This window comes from Leopardus geoffroyi, chromosome A2 (assembly GCF_018350155.1).
Source record: "Leopardus geoffroyi isolate Oge1 chromosome A2, O.geoffroyi_Oge1_pat1.0, whole genome shotgun sequence".
Classification (NCBI taxonomy): domain Eukaryota; kingdom Metazoa; phylum Chordata; class Mammalia; order Carnivora; family Felidae; genus Leopardus; species Leopardus geoffroyi.
The window spans coordinates 114,349,477-114,367,620 of NC_059331.1; the positions used below are offsets into that span (position 1 = coordinate 114,349,477).

Sequence of the window (18,144 nt, forward strand, 5' to 3'; positions counted from 1 at the left end):
GCAACTGTGCTGAATTCATGAATCAGTTCTAGCAGTTTTTTGGTGGAATATTTTGGGTTTTCCATATAGAGTATCATGTCATCTGCGAAGAGTGAAAGTTTGACCTCCTCCTGGCTGATTTGGATGCCTTTTATTTCTTTGTGTTGTCTGATTGCAGAGGCTAAGACTTCCAATGCTATGTTGAATAACAGTGGTGAGAGTGGACATCCCTATCTTCTTCCTGACCTTAGGGGGAAAGCTCTGTTTTTCCCCATTGAGGATGATATTAGTGTTGGGTCGCTCGTATGCGGCTTTTATCATCTCGAGGTATGATCCTTCTATCCCTACTTTCTTGAGGGTTTTTATCAAGAAAGAATGCTGTATTTTGTGAAATGCTTTCTCTGCATCTATTGAGAGGATCACATGGTTCTTGTCCTTTCTTTTATTGATGTGATGAATCATGTGAATTGTTTTGCGGATATTGAACCAGCCCTGCATCCCAGGTATAAATCCTACTTGGTCATGGTGAATAATTTTTTTAATGTATTGTTGGATCCGGTTGGCTAATATCTTGTTGAGGATTTTTGCATCCATGTTCATCAGGGAAATTGGTCTATAGTTCTCCTTTTTAGTGGGGTCTCTGTCTGGTTTTGGAATCAGGGTAATGAATACACAGTAAAATCCTAGTGCCTGGTCCTAAACCCTGGTTCCACTGTTTATAACTGTGTGAGCTTGAGCAAATTCTCATACATAAAATTGGAATAATGTACCTCCCTCATAGGGCTATTGTGATGATTAAATTAGAATTATGTACGTATATATGTATATGCCTACATTCGCGTGCACACACACAGTGCTTATTAGGTAGTAAGAGCTCAATAATGTCAGCTCTTATTATCTGTTGCTGCTGTCAGAGAGGAACTAGATGAATGGTGATGGGGCTGATACTGAGCTCTGTGCACCACTCTTTGTGAGAGTGGAAGCGTGGCCTCTGAGTGTCAGGAGCCACTTCTTCATTTGTGCTCTGGGTTTCTTCTTACGTGGACTCTCAGGATTCCCTCACTACCTTTTCTCCTGTGTCTTCCTGTTCTCATCCTGGCTCACTGCTGTCAGTTTATAAACATTCCCAAGTGTCTCATTACTCACAGGCAAAATAACCAGCAAAATTGGTTCCTTTATGTCCCATCTCCCATTTTCTGCTCCAACCCTGTAACTTGGCTCATTCTTATTTGTCTCCATGACCCCATTTCCACTACTTGACTGAATCGCATTGTGTTGTCATTAGAAGTACTTCCTCTTGCTTTAATACTCTCCCCCTTATTTCATGCCTGTTTGAATTCTCCTTTGCCACCAACCTCTTGGGCTCTTCTTCAGTTTTCTTTTCTTGATTTTCTTCCTCCTGCTCCTTTGTGGCTTTTCCTTATGGTGCTGACTTATGTTCCTTTTTCTTCTCACCATACCATACATCCCTGCTAATTTCATCTACTTTTATGTCTTCTCCCTTTCTTTTGTAATATGCTCATGACTGTCATCTCCAGCCCAGACCTCTCCCCTCAGGCACAACCAAAAAGCATATTGGGCTTCTCCATTGAAAGTCTGACAGGCACATCAAGCCTACAACGTTGAAAATGTGTTCACTCCTCAAACCTGCTTGTCTAATGTTCTCAAGCTCAGAACAAAGCACCAATGGCCTTCACCAGTTTCTTACCTAGAAGCCCATTTGACTCTTACTTTACCTGCTGTCTAATCAACCACCAGATCTCTTCAGTTACCCTAAATATATCTGTTCTCGCTGCTTTCCTCACCACTTCGTTAATGTCCTGGTTCCAGACACTTTTCTCACTTGGATGGCTCTGTCTCCCTCCCTCCTCTCCAGGGCTGTTTCTCTCTAGTCTTGTTTCCCTCCAATCCATCATCACAGGCAGAGAAATATTTTAAAAACAGAAATCGAATTATTAGCACACTTCCTAGAACCCTTTAGCAACATCTTGTTGCCCTTGAAGTTCAGACTCTTCAATAAGCTGGCCAAGCCCTGTGTGTTTGGACCCCTCTTTCTCCATCATCTGTACCTGTGTGGTCTACCACACTCTGCCCTTCTCCCATGCTGCACTTCTTTAAGTTCCCTGACAGGGTCACCTGCCATGTGCTGGGTGTTCACATGGGTGCTTCTGGTGGCTTACTCCCTGCTTCCGTGGGTGGGCAGCCTCTGAGTTTTTACAACCTAAATTACACTCATCCCTTAAGTCTTAGCAAAAATACCCTTTTCTCTGAAATGTCTTTCCAAGCCCTAGATTAGGCAAGGCCCCTTTTCTGTGTGCCATTGTAGCTTGTACTTCTTGTTCCAACAAAATGATTATAGTTATTTATCTGCATTCTGCCTTGACCTGTAACCCCTGGAAACAGTAATCACGTTTGCCTTGCTGTGTGATTGAAAGAACAAAATTTTGCTTTGGTGCGTACTGTTGCTGTTCTTCATTTGTTCATTTCTTCCTTCCTACATTCCTATAATGAGTGTGTACTGAGATGGTGCCTTATGCTGGCCACTCTACTGGGTATGCGATTGTGGTAGTGAATAAGACACGTGAGGGCCTTGCTCCTTTAGAGCTTATAGTCAGGGGAGGAGTCAAATAGTAAATAAGGAAATAAGTAAGTGAATGGTAGGATACTAGTAAGTACCACGAAGAAAAGAAAATAGGAACCTGTAGAATAATGGGGTAGAGGATGATAGTAAATGGGATGGCCAGGGAAGGCCAGTCTGATGAGGTGAGTTTGAACTAAGATATGGATGATGAAAGAAAGCCAGCTGTACAAAGATCAAAGGGAATATGTCCAGGCACAGGAAAGAAAGAGTTTCTGTGGCCGTGAAGCAGCCGTGACAGAGGGACGTCAGGAAGGCCAGGCAGGCAGAGTGATGTGCGGTGGGAAACGAGTGGTGGCAGGTCCTAGAGGGCTTTGCGCTCACGAAGGGGAGTTTGGATTGTATTGGAAGGAGGCTTCTCTCTGGTTCAGGATATATGCTCTATTTATGCTCCAGCTAAAGCTAAGGTGTACGAGGAAAACAGCTGCTTGAGTTTCAAGGTGAGGTATAGGCAGTTGACTTAAGGCAAACATCTGTGATCCTAGCAGAAACTCTTATAACACTGCTTTGAGCAAGGGCAAGAATAAGTGCTGATTACATGACAGGCTATATGTTTTCTTTTTTTTAATTTTTTTTTTTTTTAGCTTTTATTCATTTTTGAGAGCGATACAGTGTGAGTGGGGGAGGGGCAGAGAGAAGGAGGCAGAATCTGAACCAGGCTCCAGACTTTGAGCTGTCAGCACACAGCCTGACATGGGACTCGAACCCACCAACCGTGAGATCGTGACCTGAGCTGAAGTTGGACACTCAACCAACTGAGCCACTCAGGCACCCCGACAGGCTATATGTTTTTTAAAAGCTGCCAAGGTACATTTTATATGTCATGGGCCATAAACTTGTAGGTATTGATAATATGACTATCTAGTGATAGTGCCTGATGCTACCACCAAAATGATAGACCTTTTATAACTCTATTTTTGTGGGTACAGAATTTTATGGCTTAAAAAAGAGCATTGCTAGGAACGTTTAATCCCGAAAAATGTCAGATCCTCAACATAGGATGCTGAACAGATAATGTTGACGAGCTGTATTTTTAATCATCTTTCACTTGGATGAACTTTTGTTAAAAATGAATCAATAATGGAGAAATCACAGGTTGTAGGAGCCTCAGACAAGACAACGCATGTGAAAGCACTTGAAATTATAAATGTTCTCACAAGGCATAAGTTATTATTACTGTCGTTACAGCCAATTCTTTTTAACCAAATACTGGAACTGGTATACAAGTTGAGACTTTAAAGACTGGCTGTCTCAACCGAGATGAGAAAATATGCAATGCCAAAACACCTCTTTTCTAACCAACATGCCTATGAATTTTGTTGGTCAGCTTGCGTGTGCAGAGGCTAATAATGTACACGTATTAATCTACTCAGCAAAGACTGAGTACCTACTGTTTGACAGCTAGCCCCTTAGTGGCTCTGGGGATAAAGTCATGTACTAGACAGGCACACATATGCCTTCATGGAACCTAAAATCCAGGGGATAGTGAACATGGTGTGTGTGAAATAATGATCACTTCTGCTTTTTTTTTTTTTTTTAAATAAAGTGGCCACATTTTATAGATGTGAACTATTAAAAGTAGATAAATGCTTATAAGGATGTTGTATATTGTGAATGTCTAAATATTTTTTATTCCTTTGAACAAACTTTCCATTGGGTTTGATTTTGAATCCCTTTCAAAGACCTTTTTTTATAATAAAATTTTAAAAATGTTTATTTTCATAGAGAAACAGAGAAAGCACAAGCAGGGGAGGGGCAGTGAGAGAGGGAGAGAGAGAATCCCAAGTAGGCTCTGCACTGTCAGTACACAGCCCGACGTGGGCTCGAACTCACCAACTGTGCCACATGACCTGAGCCAAAATCGAGTTGGACGCTCAACCACCTGAGCCACCCAGGCACCCCTGTCTCGAATGCCTCTTGCACAGTGGATTTCTCCACCTCAAAGTTGGTGGGTGGGTTGGTCTTGCTGAGGCTGGGACAGAAAATTTATGTGCTGTGACCAGTAAGAGCTCAGACGTTGAAGGCATACTGTCTGGATTTGAATTACCCCTCCCCTGCTAATATGCTTGTGCCTCAGTTTCTTCATCTGCAAAGTTAGGATAGTAATAGATTTTTGCAAAGATTGAATCAAACGATGTGGACAATATGGTTTGTCAGTGCCTGGCACCTTGCACTATCTGATTTCTTATAAACTATATGTTATGGTTATTACCTTTCGGCCTGCCTTCTCCATTCATAGTACAGTTACATAACCTTCTCCAGTTCAGCTGCACAGCGGGCTTGGGGAAGTCTGCAGTGTTGGCTGTTTTCTGGGATGTGTTAATAGTGCTGTAGGAAGCGTGTTTTTGACAGGAGGTCACAAAGGTTCGAGAGCCTCTGGTGATGTGTCATATTCACTCATTACCAACTCTCTCAGGAGCTCTAACGGTTTGTAATTGACTTTCCTTTGCGGGGTGAAAAAAAGGAAAAAGGGGACAGTATTATTTTACTCCGTTACCCTGAAATAAGGCAGAATTTGGCGGGGGTGGGGAGGCAAGGCTGGCTAATAACCCTTGAATAAGGCAGACATGTTCTGAGTAAATAAATATGCTCACAAAATGACCGTTTAAGAGAGTAACTTTAATTTAGATTTGACACAATTAATGGTAAATATTTTATATCAGATCTAGTTTACACAGGTATGTATACCCTCAAAAGTCTGAAACTGAAATAGTTTCACAAAACAATACGCATTCTTTTGTAATGCAACATTTTCTATTCCATTCTCTTCCCTGTAATTCCATTTCATTCCCTTGCATTCTTTGGAAAGAGACCCGTAGTGTGAAAAATATTGACGTAAGAAATAACTGGACCTAATAAGAATAGGGATATGAGTAAGAAGAATTAAGTAGGATAGTCTTCCCCTATATGTCTTAAATATTTTCAAAGTAATTGTCCTATCCCTTACGCAAAAAAAAAAACAAAACAAAAACCCCAAATAACAAAAACCACTTGATATTTAGTTCTTACTATACTTTTACAGACGTTAGCTCAATTTGACTTTTCAAATTTATAATATTTTCTATCCCAGCAAAGTTGTGGACTTATCATCATTAGGGCAGAAGGTCAGTGCAGTGCAGGCAGAAAACCTGGCTTCTACCTCTGGCTTTGTCATTACTCATGTTTGCCTGCCTTCTTGAGTCTCAGCTTAGGGTGGGAGGGGTGTTAAAATATTTATTGTATTTGAAGTAATTAATTTCATAACATCCCTTCCTTTCTCTTCTACTTTTGGGCTGTTTGAGGGCTAGCTGAGATACATACTTGAAACGGTTTTGTAAGCTAGTGTGCTCTTCACAAATTGGACTGTTGGATTCTATATTTGTAACCCTTACCTTCTCTTTACGAAATTTCTTGTAGATTTCTCAGTTGAATACACTGATAGCCCTTTTACTGGGAGAACTTCTACCTGGAGATAGGCAGAAGATCATGACAATTTGTACCATAGACGTCCATGCCAGAGATGTGGTGGCCAAACTTATTTCTCAGAAGGCAAGTTCATAGAAATTTCATGTATTGTGTGTTGTTTCCTAAAAGTGGTGTTTATTGTCAAGAGTACTTCCAAGAAAGGTGTTTTTTAAGTTGTATATTTTTAATTAGTTCTATGAATTTAGTTACACTTACTGTGAGTGACTTTGATTTAAGTAATTATCTTCATGAGAGTTATCCCAAGTCTTGCACATCAGAGTTTTGCCAAGTCAGGAACCTCCAATCCATACCATCTCAAAAACTAACCTAGGATGTAAGAACCTCGTGAAGTCACCGTGTTCGTTTCCCTCTCTTCAGGCTTTTCTACACATCATCATCTTGGTCTGCTGGCCTGTGATTATCACCTCTCTGGCTTACCCAGCCAATAGCAAAAAGATTGTCATTTAAAACTTCTCTGTGTGCCTTTGATTAGTTTCCTTTGGAAGAAAGAGGAATATTGGTCACCCCTTGTCTTTTTTTTTTTTTTTTTAAGGCTAAATGACATTCTTTGCAGAAGTCACTTTCAGGACATGAATATCCTTCTGACCTCTGTACAGAGCCTTTGTGTCTCCTAAATACTGGCACTGTTTCATGTGAAAGAATTTTCTCAGCTTTTTGCTAAAATACATTTCTACTTAGAAATGTCACAACTGTGCTTGTCTCCTGAACAACATTGGTGAATCATGCCTGTTGGCTACTTTCTCCTCATCCCTCTTTTGTCTGCTGGTGATGGCACTCTAAAGGAAGACCATTCCTTTTACAATACGAATGCATGTATGTATTTTGAAACATTTCCTGATGTTTTTCTAGCTCTTTCTCAATTTATTAAAATCAAAGTGAATTTTCATTCTCTCCAGAAAGTGCCAGCGCTGCTTCTTTGTGTAAGCCATACATGTAAAAAATACTTCTTCCAAGTTCAGGACCATCAGTGATATTGTGTAATTGCTAATCCAAAACTGATCCCCTCTACCACTTACCAGGTATTCTCATTTTGATAATGGACCATTGGTAACTATTCTTTGAATATGACCTTGCACCTTTTTACATACTTCATTATGTTTTTTCAGTGGTGATGGCTTACAGTAGGATGAATTATGATTTAAAATATGTCCTTTGTACTCAAAGAGGTAAAGACTTTGTCTAATTTCTGATCATCTAATATATACAGTTGTACAATGTTGAGATGTATGTAGGCATCAGAACATTTAGTAGATAATAATTTTGGTAACTTAAATGGCTCCCAAGAAGTCCTAGGGTCACAAATGTATTGAAAGAGACTGGAATTGTTTTTTCAAATTGGAAAAAGAATGGATAGGATTAAGAAAAGAAAGAATGGCAATGAAAAAAAAATACTATGATTTAATTTAATGAAAAATGAAGTGGAAAATCTCTGTACTAAAAGCAAAACTGGCTTTAGAATGGACTATGTTGGAAGTATAGTTTATTGATACCTCTGACATGAAGAAATTATGGTTTATATGTTTTACTACAGAGTGTATTTTTCTGTCTGATTTCAATGATGAGAGTATAAAGTTAGAAAAGGGATCAAATCCCCTGGGCTGATTCATAAAAGGGGAAAAAAGCATTGCTTGAACAAATTGATGTTGTTTTACAGTAAAAGCCTTCTTAAAATGAAGGCTTTTATTACACATAGTTTTGATGAAGTATTGAACCATCTGCAGTTGTGATTTGCAATAGCATGAAGAGATTGCGGTCTTGTGAGAATTTTAGAGATAAAATGTGAATCAGCAGAATTGATTAGGTGAATAAAGTGTGTTGCCTCAAAACACACATTGTCCTTGTAATATCTGGTGATATGTAATGATCTTGTGATGTTTTCAGGTTGTCAGTCCCCAAGCCTTTGCTTGGCTTTCTCAACTTCGTCACCAGTGGGAGGACTCCCAGAAACACTGCTTCGTAAATATTTGTGATGCCCAGTTCCAGTACTTCTATGAATATTTAGGAAACAGTCCTCGGCTAGTGATCACTCCTTTAACTGACAGGTAACAAGGATAAGTGGAAGTCAGCTGAGAAAAAGTGAACCAGAATAGTCCCCTAGTGTGGGTAAGGGTGTGTGAGATGGAACAGAAAGGTGTGAGAGAAAATGATGAACAAACGTGGAAACTATGAAAACGTGTGTAAATGGGCTAATGGAGTCACATGGTAGACATTGACTTTAGTTTGAGACAAGGTAAAGAGAACCAAATTAGAGAAGCAGAGATAGAGACACTGGATAGACAGATCATGAAATCATGACCAGATTAATATGGCAGAGGGCAGCCCTTGTGATCATTGAGTCCATTCTCTCCTGTTATCCATGGCTAACATTCTGTTTCCAGGGTTTGTAACTGCCTCCCACAATTGCATCCCTTTATGGAAAGTGTAAACATAGGAATTGCCTACATTCAGATTAATTTTTGAGGGATTACCTACAGTGAAGAAAAGAAGAGTGGGAACATAGGTCCATGAAATGGTTTAACAAACACTTAGGAAATACTGTGCTGAGTGCTTTTCCAGAATTAATTAAAGAGACAGGGGTCCTGCTCTCATAGAATGCACTTTCTCGTTGACTGTGGCGTGTGAGTGGCTGGGAATGAGGAGGAACAATAATCAAATTAACAAAGTTATTTTAGGTGGTAATATATGGTAAAACAAAAATGAAATAGGGTGATATGTTAAAAAGCATTTTGAATGGAGAGTCCACTATAGATTGGGTAAGGGGATATTTGAGTTGGGACGTAAATGACAAGTAGGAACTAGCTATGCAAACATCCTGAGGCAGAAAGTGACAGGCAGAGACAAGTGCACAGTTTCTAAGATGAGAAAGACATCAGCCCGTTCAAGAGATAAACACAGAGTCAATATGGCTCAAGTAGGTCAAAGGGGAGGGGATTACCATTATTAAAAGTTCATTGCCACTTGACTTTAAGTCAATATATACATACCGTCAGAATGTTGTAGGTAAGGATAAGCCACTTTGGCATGAAATTCCGTATTAGTATTCCATCCTCTGTTGAATTACTTGGTGAGAGAAAGCATGTATATTCATGGGCATTCGTGAAAGAGGAAAGACACCTCAAAATCACAAGAGTGTTCCTACTTATCCAGTTTCACCATACATACAGTTTATCTGGGAATGAAAGTATAGGCATTTTTTTTTCTGGGCTCCTGGGTGTCTCGGTTGAGCATCTGACTTCAATTCAGGTCATGATCTCACATTTGTGGGTTCAAGCCCCACATCAGGCTCTCTGCTGACAGCTCAGATCCTAGAGCCTGCTTTGGATTTTTTGTCTCCTTCTCTTTCTGCCCCTCCTCTGCTTGCACTCCGTCCCTCTCCATCTCTTAAAAAAAAAAAAAAAAAAAAAGAAGAAGAAGAAAAGAAAAAAAAATTGTCAGCAGTTTTAAATATGTCAGTAAAGCTGGCTTGTGTTGATGGTCTTAGGAAGTCCGTGAAATTCTTGCACCAGCTTTGTGATTATTCTTGCTTGTATTAATCTGCTCCCGATTTCATCACTGATAAATTGTAATTCTGTTTTTCTAATTCAGTTCTCTTTAACTTGTCTCTAACTAAAGCTCTGTTTGCTATCTTAACTGGTTAATTTATGTACTTCTTTCAGTGTGAGAGATTAAAATTTGTATCTTGACAAAATCACTTGAGAGTAGTCAAAACTTCAAATGCTAAAAGTCTACTATATATGTGCCATTATAAATAAAGATGAGAAGAAGGGAGGCACAGGGTGTAGGAGAAGATGGGAAGAGACGCTTCAGAGTGTGCCAGTAAGTGAGGACTAATAGCTTATTAACTTTCTGATTAAAAAAAAAATCACTATGTGGTTTATTTGCAGTTTAAAAGGAAGCTGAATGTTCCTTTTGATAGAGTGAATGGTGCTGTGTAAGATGTTCACTTGGTGAACATTTCTTTTCCATTACATTTTTTGGGTTGTTTACTAATTGTTTACATTAACACAATGTTGCCTTCCAAACATGCTCATTACATCTAGTATGATGTTGATCTTCCCCTTGTGTGTGGTAGGCAGGGCAGTCAACCTCCGCAACAGTTCCTGCTTCCCTACGTGGGCAGGTTCAGAGACGTAGGTCAACCAGCTTGTAACTGAGAGACTTGGGCTGGAGTGCAGGTGGACTGGGTAGGAGTGTGAAGGATAAGCCGTTACAGAGAGACCCAAAACATAATGAGGTCAAGTCCATGGAGGCAGATGTGTCACTTGCATAAGTAACAGTCCAGAGGAGAGGGGCTCGGTAGTACAGGCTGGCAAGTGGCAACATGCCAAACAAGACTTCCGCCTTTGTTTTGGCAAGTGAAAGAAGGCAAAAGATCTAGAAGGAGCTGTTGTGGGATTTCTCTACAGCATTTCAGCACACAGTGTGTTCATTGGAGTTTGGTCACTTGGCTGCTCCTGGCTGGAGGGTGGGGGGAAATCTAGTTGGAGCAAATAGCCACATGTCGAACCAAAACTTGGAACCCTGAGAGAAGATTATTAGCAGATAGTCTGCACTATAAAAAAAATACTATAATTGCTAGTTCAGAGGTCTTTGCTTTCCATATTCATTGTAAGATGTGCTTAAACATGTGATGACCGTAAAATATAGATACACTTTACATTTGCATAAGTAATTGCTTCTGTTTGCCTAGCACTCTGAATTTTTTAAGGCATCTATCTTTGGCATTTTTAATGAGTCCGCACAATAAATTCCTCATATTACAGAGGCACGTTGTAATATGAAATGAGAGGCACATTGATGTCAAAAGACTTATTTAAGATTAACATCTGATGATTGGCAAAGTAGACCCTAGTCCCTTGACTACAGATGTCCATGTGTATGTCTTTCTGTTAGGTCCACTGTCTGTAGTAAGACAGAAGTAATTTATGAAAACCTCATGTTAGATCCTTGCTATTTGTTAGTTTTTCTTCTTTTACAAGTATTAAATTCTGTCTTTGTATAATTCTCCTCGGCCTGAGAACCTCTGAATCTTTCCTGTAAAAATAGGTATTATCATAATCTAAATGCATGTAGCAACATGTTCCAAATGAATTCCTGATATATATTTTAATGTAACAAATTTTGCTTTGTGTAGTTGCTTTATATATTGAAATACATATATATTTGCATACATTACATTTATATATATTTACGTATCTCATCTTTTAATGTATTCATTAAGTATCAGTTTAATGAAGTCAGTGTTTCATTCATCACCAAGATGTCTGTTTTTCTTTTATAAACAATAGTTTTGAGACGTTGTCTGCGATATTAATAGTATCTCTACCTAGACATATCAGAAATTCAATAGCATTACAAATCAAGTGTTATTTGTATTGATACACAGCTCTTAGAAAATAAGAAAAAGCAATACATGCTTTATTTTTTTAAGTAGCCAACCTAAAATTAAATTTGATATAAATTATTATTCTGACTCGTTATTGCCATGAGCAAATCCTAGGTATATTAATATTGATTGTTATGACCATATTGTAGAGCCTGACTTCTTAAACTAAAAAAACAAAGTTGTATTCTCCATTATGTTTTCTAGAAATATGGTATCAGCCTGTAACATTGGTATTTTTTGTTATTGAAAGGTGTTACATCACTTTAACTCAATCACTTCATTTAACCATGAGTGGAGCTCCAGCTGGCCCAGCAGGTACAGGAAAAACAGAAACCACCAAAGATCTTGGACGTGCTCTTGGCATGATGGTTTATGTATTCAACTGTTCCGAGCAAATGGACTACAAAGTAAGATAGTCATAAAATGTTATATTCTGACAATATTATTTATTCCTGATTTGGAATGATTGAAACTAATAGCTCAAAACCTTCTTCTGTTAAATTCTCAATGGCTCGCTCTATGATTTAGTCCATAGGAAATATCTATAAGGGATTGGTGCAGACAGGAGCTTGGGGCTGCTTTGATGAATTCAATCGAATTTCTGTGGAGGTTCTGTCAGTGGTGGCAGTGCAAGTGAAAATGATACATGATGCCATCAGAAACAGGAAAAAGAGGTGAGTAGCGCCTGGCTTCTTTCTATTGTTACGGATACAAAGAGAAACATAAAATAGTGAAGCAAACCTCGTCTTCTTCGCTTGCTGCCTATCTGCTCTTGTAAAATGGATGAATGCAAACCTCATCTTCTTCGCTTGCTGCCTATCTGTGTCTCGTGAAATGGATAAAATAAGAGGAACTGGTTTATTTTGAAGAATGATTTTGAATAACCTATTTTTGTTAGCGGTTTTTAATTGTTGAATGCAACAAAGGTGTACTACATTTATAAGTAAAAAAATAAACCCTCTTGATGATGCTAAATCCACTTAGCATCTGTCCTGTTTATGTTCTGTAATCTATCTTAGCATCTTAGCGTTCTGTTCTAACTTGACCTTCTGTTTGCACTGGACACAATCGGTCCCTCCATTCTGCCGGACACGCTTCTTCACATTGGTTCCAAGACACCACCATCCTCCTGGTTTTTTCCCAGCTTCGGGGATGCCCCTGGGCTGATTTCTTCTCATCTACAAAATCAGAAAAAGTATAGAAACTATCTTACTGATCATCGTGGTGACTAAATGCAGAGCCCTGGGACAAGTGTCTGGCACATAGCCCTGTATCAGTGTTTGCTGTTATTTTTTGTTATTATTTTCTGACCTATCAGTACTAGATGTCACAAGGCTCAATCGTTGGGTCTCATTCCCTTGGTAATTCCACCCAGTCATGTGGCTTTGAGAACCATCTGTCTGCTGGTGGCTGTTGGGTGCCCAGACTTCCTTTCTCTGATACCTTGACCTCCAAAGACAGTGCCTGTTGGAGCGTCTCAGGACTCCACTTGCTGCCCCGTAGGCCTGTTATATTTAATAGATGCAAAATCAAAATCCTGGTGTCTCCACCAACACTGCTTGCTCAACGTTCCATCACAGTAGAGGACACACTATGCTCTGCTTGTTACTCAGTTACTCCAAAAAACTTCCCAGATATATCCAGAGCCTAACAGCATCTCAACATGATGCCACATTCTAAAAGACAAAACATGACTGGCACTTGGGGACTGATGGCTCAATTTGAGAAGTTAGTATTATAGTGGTTTTCTTTATAACATTTGTTTGTGGTTTTCTTTGCACTATTTTTTGTATACAGGGAAATCTCATTTTATCTGGCCTACCCACTTACTCGCACTCCTTAGGGCATTTTGCTCAGCCAGCTGTCTTATCCATAGGGACGGTTCAATCTCCCAGTGAGGGAAAGCCCCTGGAAACTGTGACTCTATTATAGAAGTTTTCACTTACTGTATATGACATCTAGAAATTCCCACCTCTTAAAAAACCTCTCACTGCTTCTATCACATGGCTCTGGGATACCACTTGACTATGACCACATGTCTGCTGCCTTACCTGCCCCTGCTCTAAGACCATGTTAGAGAAGATTAGATTCTTTCCTTTTTGACTCCCCCCCTCCAGATGTATTTCATTTAGTTTTTAGTCAAAATCTTATTATTTGATGTAACCCAGATGTCATTTGAGGCCATCCATTCTTTACTTTTTTTTTTTTTTTTTTAACATTTAGTTATTGTTGAGAGACAGATCATGAGCAGGGAAGGGGCAGAGAGAAGAGAGGAAGACACAGAATACGAAACAGGCTCCAAACTCTGAGCTGTCAGCACAGAGCCAGGTGCGGGGCTCGAACTCACAAACTGTGAGATCATGACTTGAGCCGAAGTCACTTAACTGACTGAGCCACCCAGGTGCTCCGAGGCCATCCTTTCTTAAGGAGATTTAGATAACTGATCCGTGCAAGGATTTCTGGATACTCCTAACTATACTTACTGGTAGTTTCTTCTTTGTCCATGTCTCTGTGTATGTAAGTTGTACCTGTTTGTCTCAGGCTGGCCCATGGACAGATGGCTAGTCTTCTTGATGTTTTCATGAATTATTACATGCTCTTTATGTTCAAGAATTTAAGAGATGGAACCATGCCTCAACAACAAAGCCTATGCGCATCTTGCTGGCTCTACCCCCTCAAAGTCTATACCCTTCACTGTGGCTATCCCTGCTGTATCACGGGAGAGCACGCAGGGGCCCTTTTACAGCAGCTTCCTCTCTGTGAGTGGCCCTGTCAGGCTTCTCTGCCTTCCCTGGCCTGATATGCTGGGATTGAAGATTTCTCCCTTATTACCTTGGCTATACAAAATCCATCTTCTCTTAGTTAGCTAGTATCTAAGAAGCTCTTAGTCCTAAAATCTGTGTCTCTTTTCCCTCTCCCTTGTGTGAGGTAGGCCAGCTCCTCGACTACTCTAGCCCTTGCCTTTTTCAACAAGAGAGAGCACTTTCTCTTTTACCATCATTTGAAAGTTTCCTTCTACTGTCCTTCACTTTGGCCCCTCTGGCTCTTGCCTGTTTCATTGCTCTGGCCGTCAGCAGCCTAACTAGACCCTTGCAGATCTTTCTACACATCTTTCGCTTCTTCTCCAATGCATTTAAGTGATAGCGATAGTCATAGCTAACATCTGTTGAGTATGTACCATATTCTAGGCATTGTCCTCTTAGCCATTTATACATATAATCTCTTTTAATCCTCATATGATCCGGTAAAGTAGATAATATTATCACCACCCCCTTTCCTTTTTATGAGATGAAGGAATTGGAACATACCTAAAGTGATAGAGCTGCTCTCTGAACACTCACAATCTGGCTCCACAGATAGCCTTCCTAACCACCACACTATTCTGCCTCTCCGTGGTAGTCAGTAGATATTTGCTGAATAAATGGGAGGCAGTGAAGGAGGAAGGTGAGTAAATAGACTTAATAAAGGTGGAACAAAGATGTCACTTTGTCCTCTTAACATGGATATTTTCTGTCTTTGCAGCGTCCCATTCAAGGAATTGCAGCCCATGTTGAAGGCAAAAATGACATCCCATTTCGATGTTAAAGTAGCCAAGTCCTCATTTTTATATTCCAGCATATATGGCCATGCTAAAATATAAAACAATACTTCCCATATTTGTAACTCTTTGCGGGGAAGGGAGTGTATTTTTAATAAACATGCTTCAAAGATTTTCAAAATTGTATGCAAATGAATTGTAAAGAAAATCACCCAGAATCAACAGCTGCCTAATAATAATTTGCATTTTGCAGTGGTGTGCATTTGTCATTGTGTATTCACATTCAATGAGCACGTTTAATTCCATCAACATTCTTCTTACGGTAGATTTGTATTTCTTGGGGAAGCCATCACACTGAAGCCATCAGTTGGAATATTTATTACGATGAACCCAGGATATGCTGGTCGAACTGAATTACCGGAAAATCTCAAAGCTCTTTTCAGGCAAGTGTTAAGCTTTGTGGTTTAGCATCTGGAGCACTCATGCCACCTAATGTTGCTGGTTTGCACTGTTAAATGATTTGTTTTTACTTGAGAATTCCTGTGGAAAACCTCTTATTATTGCTTTGGGATTCCTGATAGAACTTCCATCATGATAAGTTTAACTCTTTTGAAATATGAAGCCAGAACTTAAAATCATTACTTAAAAGTTGCATGGTACATTCAAACATTGAATACTAGCTCTTTTATAATGATGTCTTTATTATAAACAAAGTTTTTTTATTAGTTATAGAATATGTGGAAAATACAGAAAAGGATAAAAGGTTACAGCTTTACCACCCAGAAGTGGTAATTGTTACCTTTTTTTGGCCTCTTTTATAATTCAGATTTTATGAAGTTAAGATATTATTTTAGGTATGATTTTTATTTAGTTCTTATTTAATATTTTGACATAAGTAGTTTATTGTATTATTGGAAATTCCTTAGAAATGCTATTTTATGTAACTTCAAAACAGTCTCTTTCATGGCTTATCCATAATTTTCTTAACTGTTCCCTATTGTCTGACCTGAAGGGTTTGTGTTTTTCTTTGCAGTTTTTTATGATCATAAAACAGACTATAAATATCTCTTCACATGAAGAGTTACCCTATTTCAGATTATTACCCAGAATAGATTTGTACATGTAGAATTACCTGGTGAATGAATAAAATACCTATCGATGACCTGCCTTCCAAAAATATTTTACCAATGTATACACCTATTAACAGTCTGTCAGAGAAGCTGTACTGTATCTGAACCAGTTGTGTTTCTCTCCTATTTTAAATCAACTTTGTTCAGGTAGAATTTCATGTAATAAATTGCATGCATTTAAGGGTACAGCTTGTGAAAACATTTACCACAATCAAGATATGGAATATTTCCAACCCCTGGAAGCGGTGCCTCTTTGACGTTAATCCCCCATACAACAGATGTGTCTTCTGTGGCTCTAGGTTAAATTTGCCTTTCCTTGAGTTCATGTTCTGTACTCGTTTGTACTCGTCTATGTTAGCTTCTTTCCTTGAATGATAAGGTTTGGGGATTCCTCCAAGTTGAGGAGATCAGTAGGTCTTTTGTAGGTGATTAGTATTCTGTTGTAGAGACATATTACAACCTGTTTATCCATACACCAGTTGATGGACATTTGGGTTTCCAGTTTGGGGCTCTTATGAATAAAGCTGCTATGAACAGTCCTCTACAATCTTTGTGTGAACATATATCTTCTTTTGGGTAAACACCTATGAAGGAAAGTCTCATGGCAAATGTGTGTTTGGCTGTATTAGAATCTGCCAGTTGGGTTTCCAAGATGGTGGTACTATTTTACAGTCTCACCATCAGTATATGAGAATTTCGATTGCTCTACGTTCTTACCAAGTTGTAGTCCATCTAACAGATACGTGGAGGTATGTCATTGTGGGTTTAGTCTGCTGCATTTGCATGATGGATCATGATTTGAACATCTTTGAACTTACTGGCCATTCCCTTCATTTTTTTGAAGAGCTGTATTGTGTATGCTTCCTTTGTTAAATTCATATATTGCAAATACTTCACTCTTAATTTGTGGCTTGCCTTTTAATTTTCTTAATGGTGTCCGTTTTAAATGTCCATTTAAAATTTTTTTTTAATTTTTATTTATTTTTGAGAGAGAAAGAGAGAAACAGAACGTGAGCGGGAGAGGGGCAGAGAGAGAAGGGGACACAGAATCTGAACTGGGGACCGTGAGATTGTGACCTGAGCCGAAGTTGGATGCTTAACCGACTGAGCCACCCAGGCACCCCTAAATGGTGTCCATTTTGAATGAGATGGAATACAGTTTATCATTTTTTTTTTTAATATGCTAGTTAAGAAAGTTTTACTAGTCCCAAGTTGCAAAAATTTTCACAGGTTTTCTGCCAGAAGTTTTGTGGTATTGTCCTTTTTCTGTTAAGGTGCTAGATTATATTGATTGATGTTTTCCATTGCTAAACAATTCTCTAATGCTGCATTCCTGGGATAAACTCTACTTAGTCAGGAGATACTATTTTTTATATTTATTTTGCTGGGCTCAACATGCTACTATTTTTTTTTTAATTTTTTTTTTAACGTTTATTTATTTTTGAGACAGAGACAGAGCATGAACGCGGGGGAGGGTCAGAGAGAGAGGGAGACAAAGCATCTGAAACAGGCTCCAGGCTCTGAGCTGTCAGCACAGAGCCCAACGCGGGGCTTGAACTCATGGACCGCGAGATCACGACCTGAACCGAAGCCGGATGCTTAACCAACTGAGCCACCTAGGCGCCCCTCAACATGCTACTATTTTGTTAAGGATTTTTTTTTAATTTTTTTTTTTCTAACATTCATTTTTGAGTGACAGAGACAGTGTGTGAGTGGGGGAGAGGTAGCGAGAGGTGGAGACACATAATCTGAAGCAGGCTCCAGGCTCTGAGCTATCAGCACAGCGCCCAACCTGAGGCTTGAACTCGCAGACTGTGAGATCATGACCTGAATTGAAGTTGGAAACTTAACCAATTGAGCCATCCAGGCGCCCCTGGTTTGTTAAGGATTTTTAAATCCACACCATGAGGGATATTGGTCTATAGTGTCCTTTCTTGTAGTATCTTTATCTTGTTTTGACACTAGGGTATGCTGTCCTCATGAAACTAGTTGGCAAATGCTCCCTTGC

The 18,144-nt window shown here is 39.3% G+C and overlaps 1 protein-coding gene across 1 annotated transcript in view; it reads left to right on the plus strand.

Annotated features, from left to right (window-relative positions):
• DNAH11 (dynein axonemal heavy chain 11) overlaps window positions 1-18,144 on the plus strand; it is a 351,912-nt gene that overhangs the window by 140,007 nt on the left and 193,761 nt on the right. The window contains 5 exon segments of the mRNA XM_045495056.1: window positions 6,014-6,145; window positions 7,964-8,124; window positions 11,719-11,875; window positions 11,997-12,142; window positions 15,333-15,449. Of these exon segments, the coding sequence (XP_045351012.1) occupies window positions 6,014-6,145; window positions 7,964-8,124; window positions 11,719-11,875; window positions 11,997-12,142; window positions 15,333-15,449 (713 nt within the window).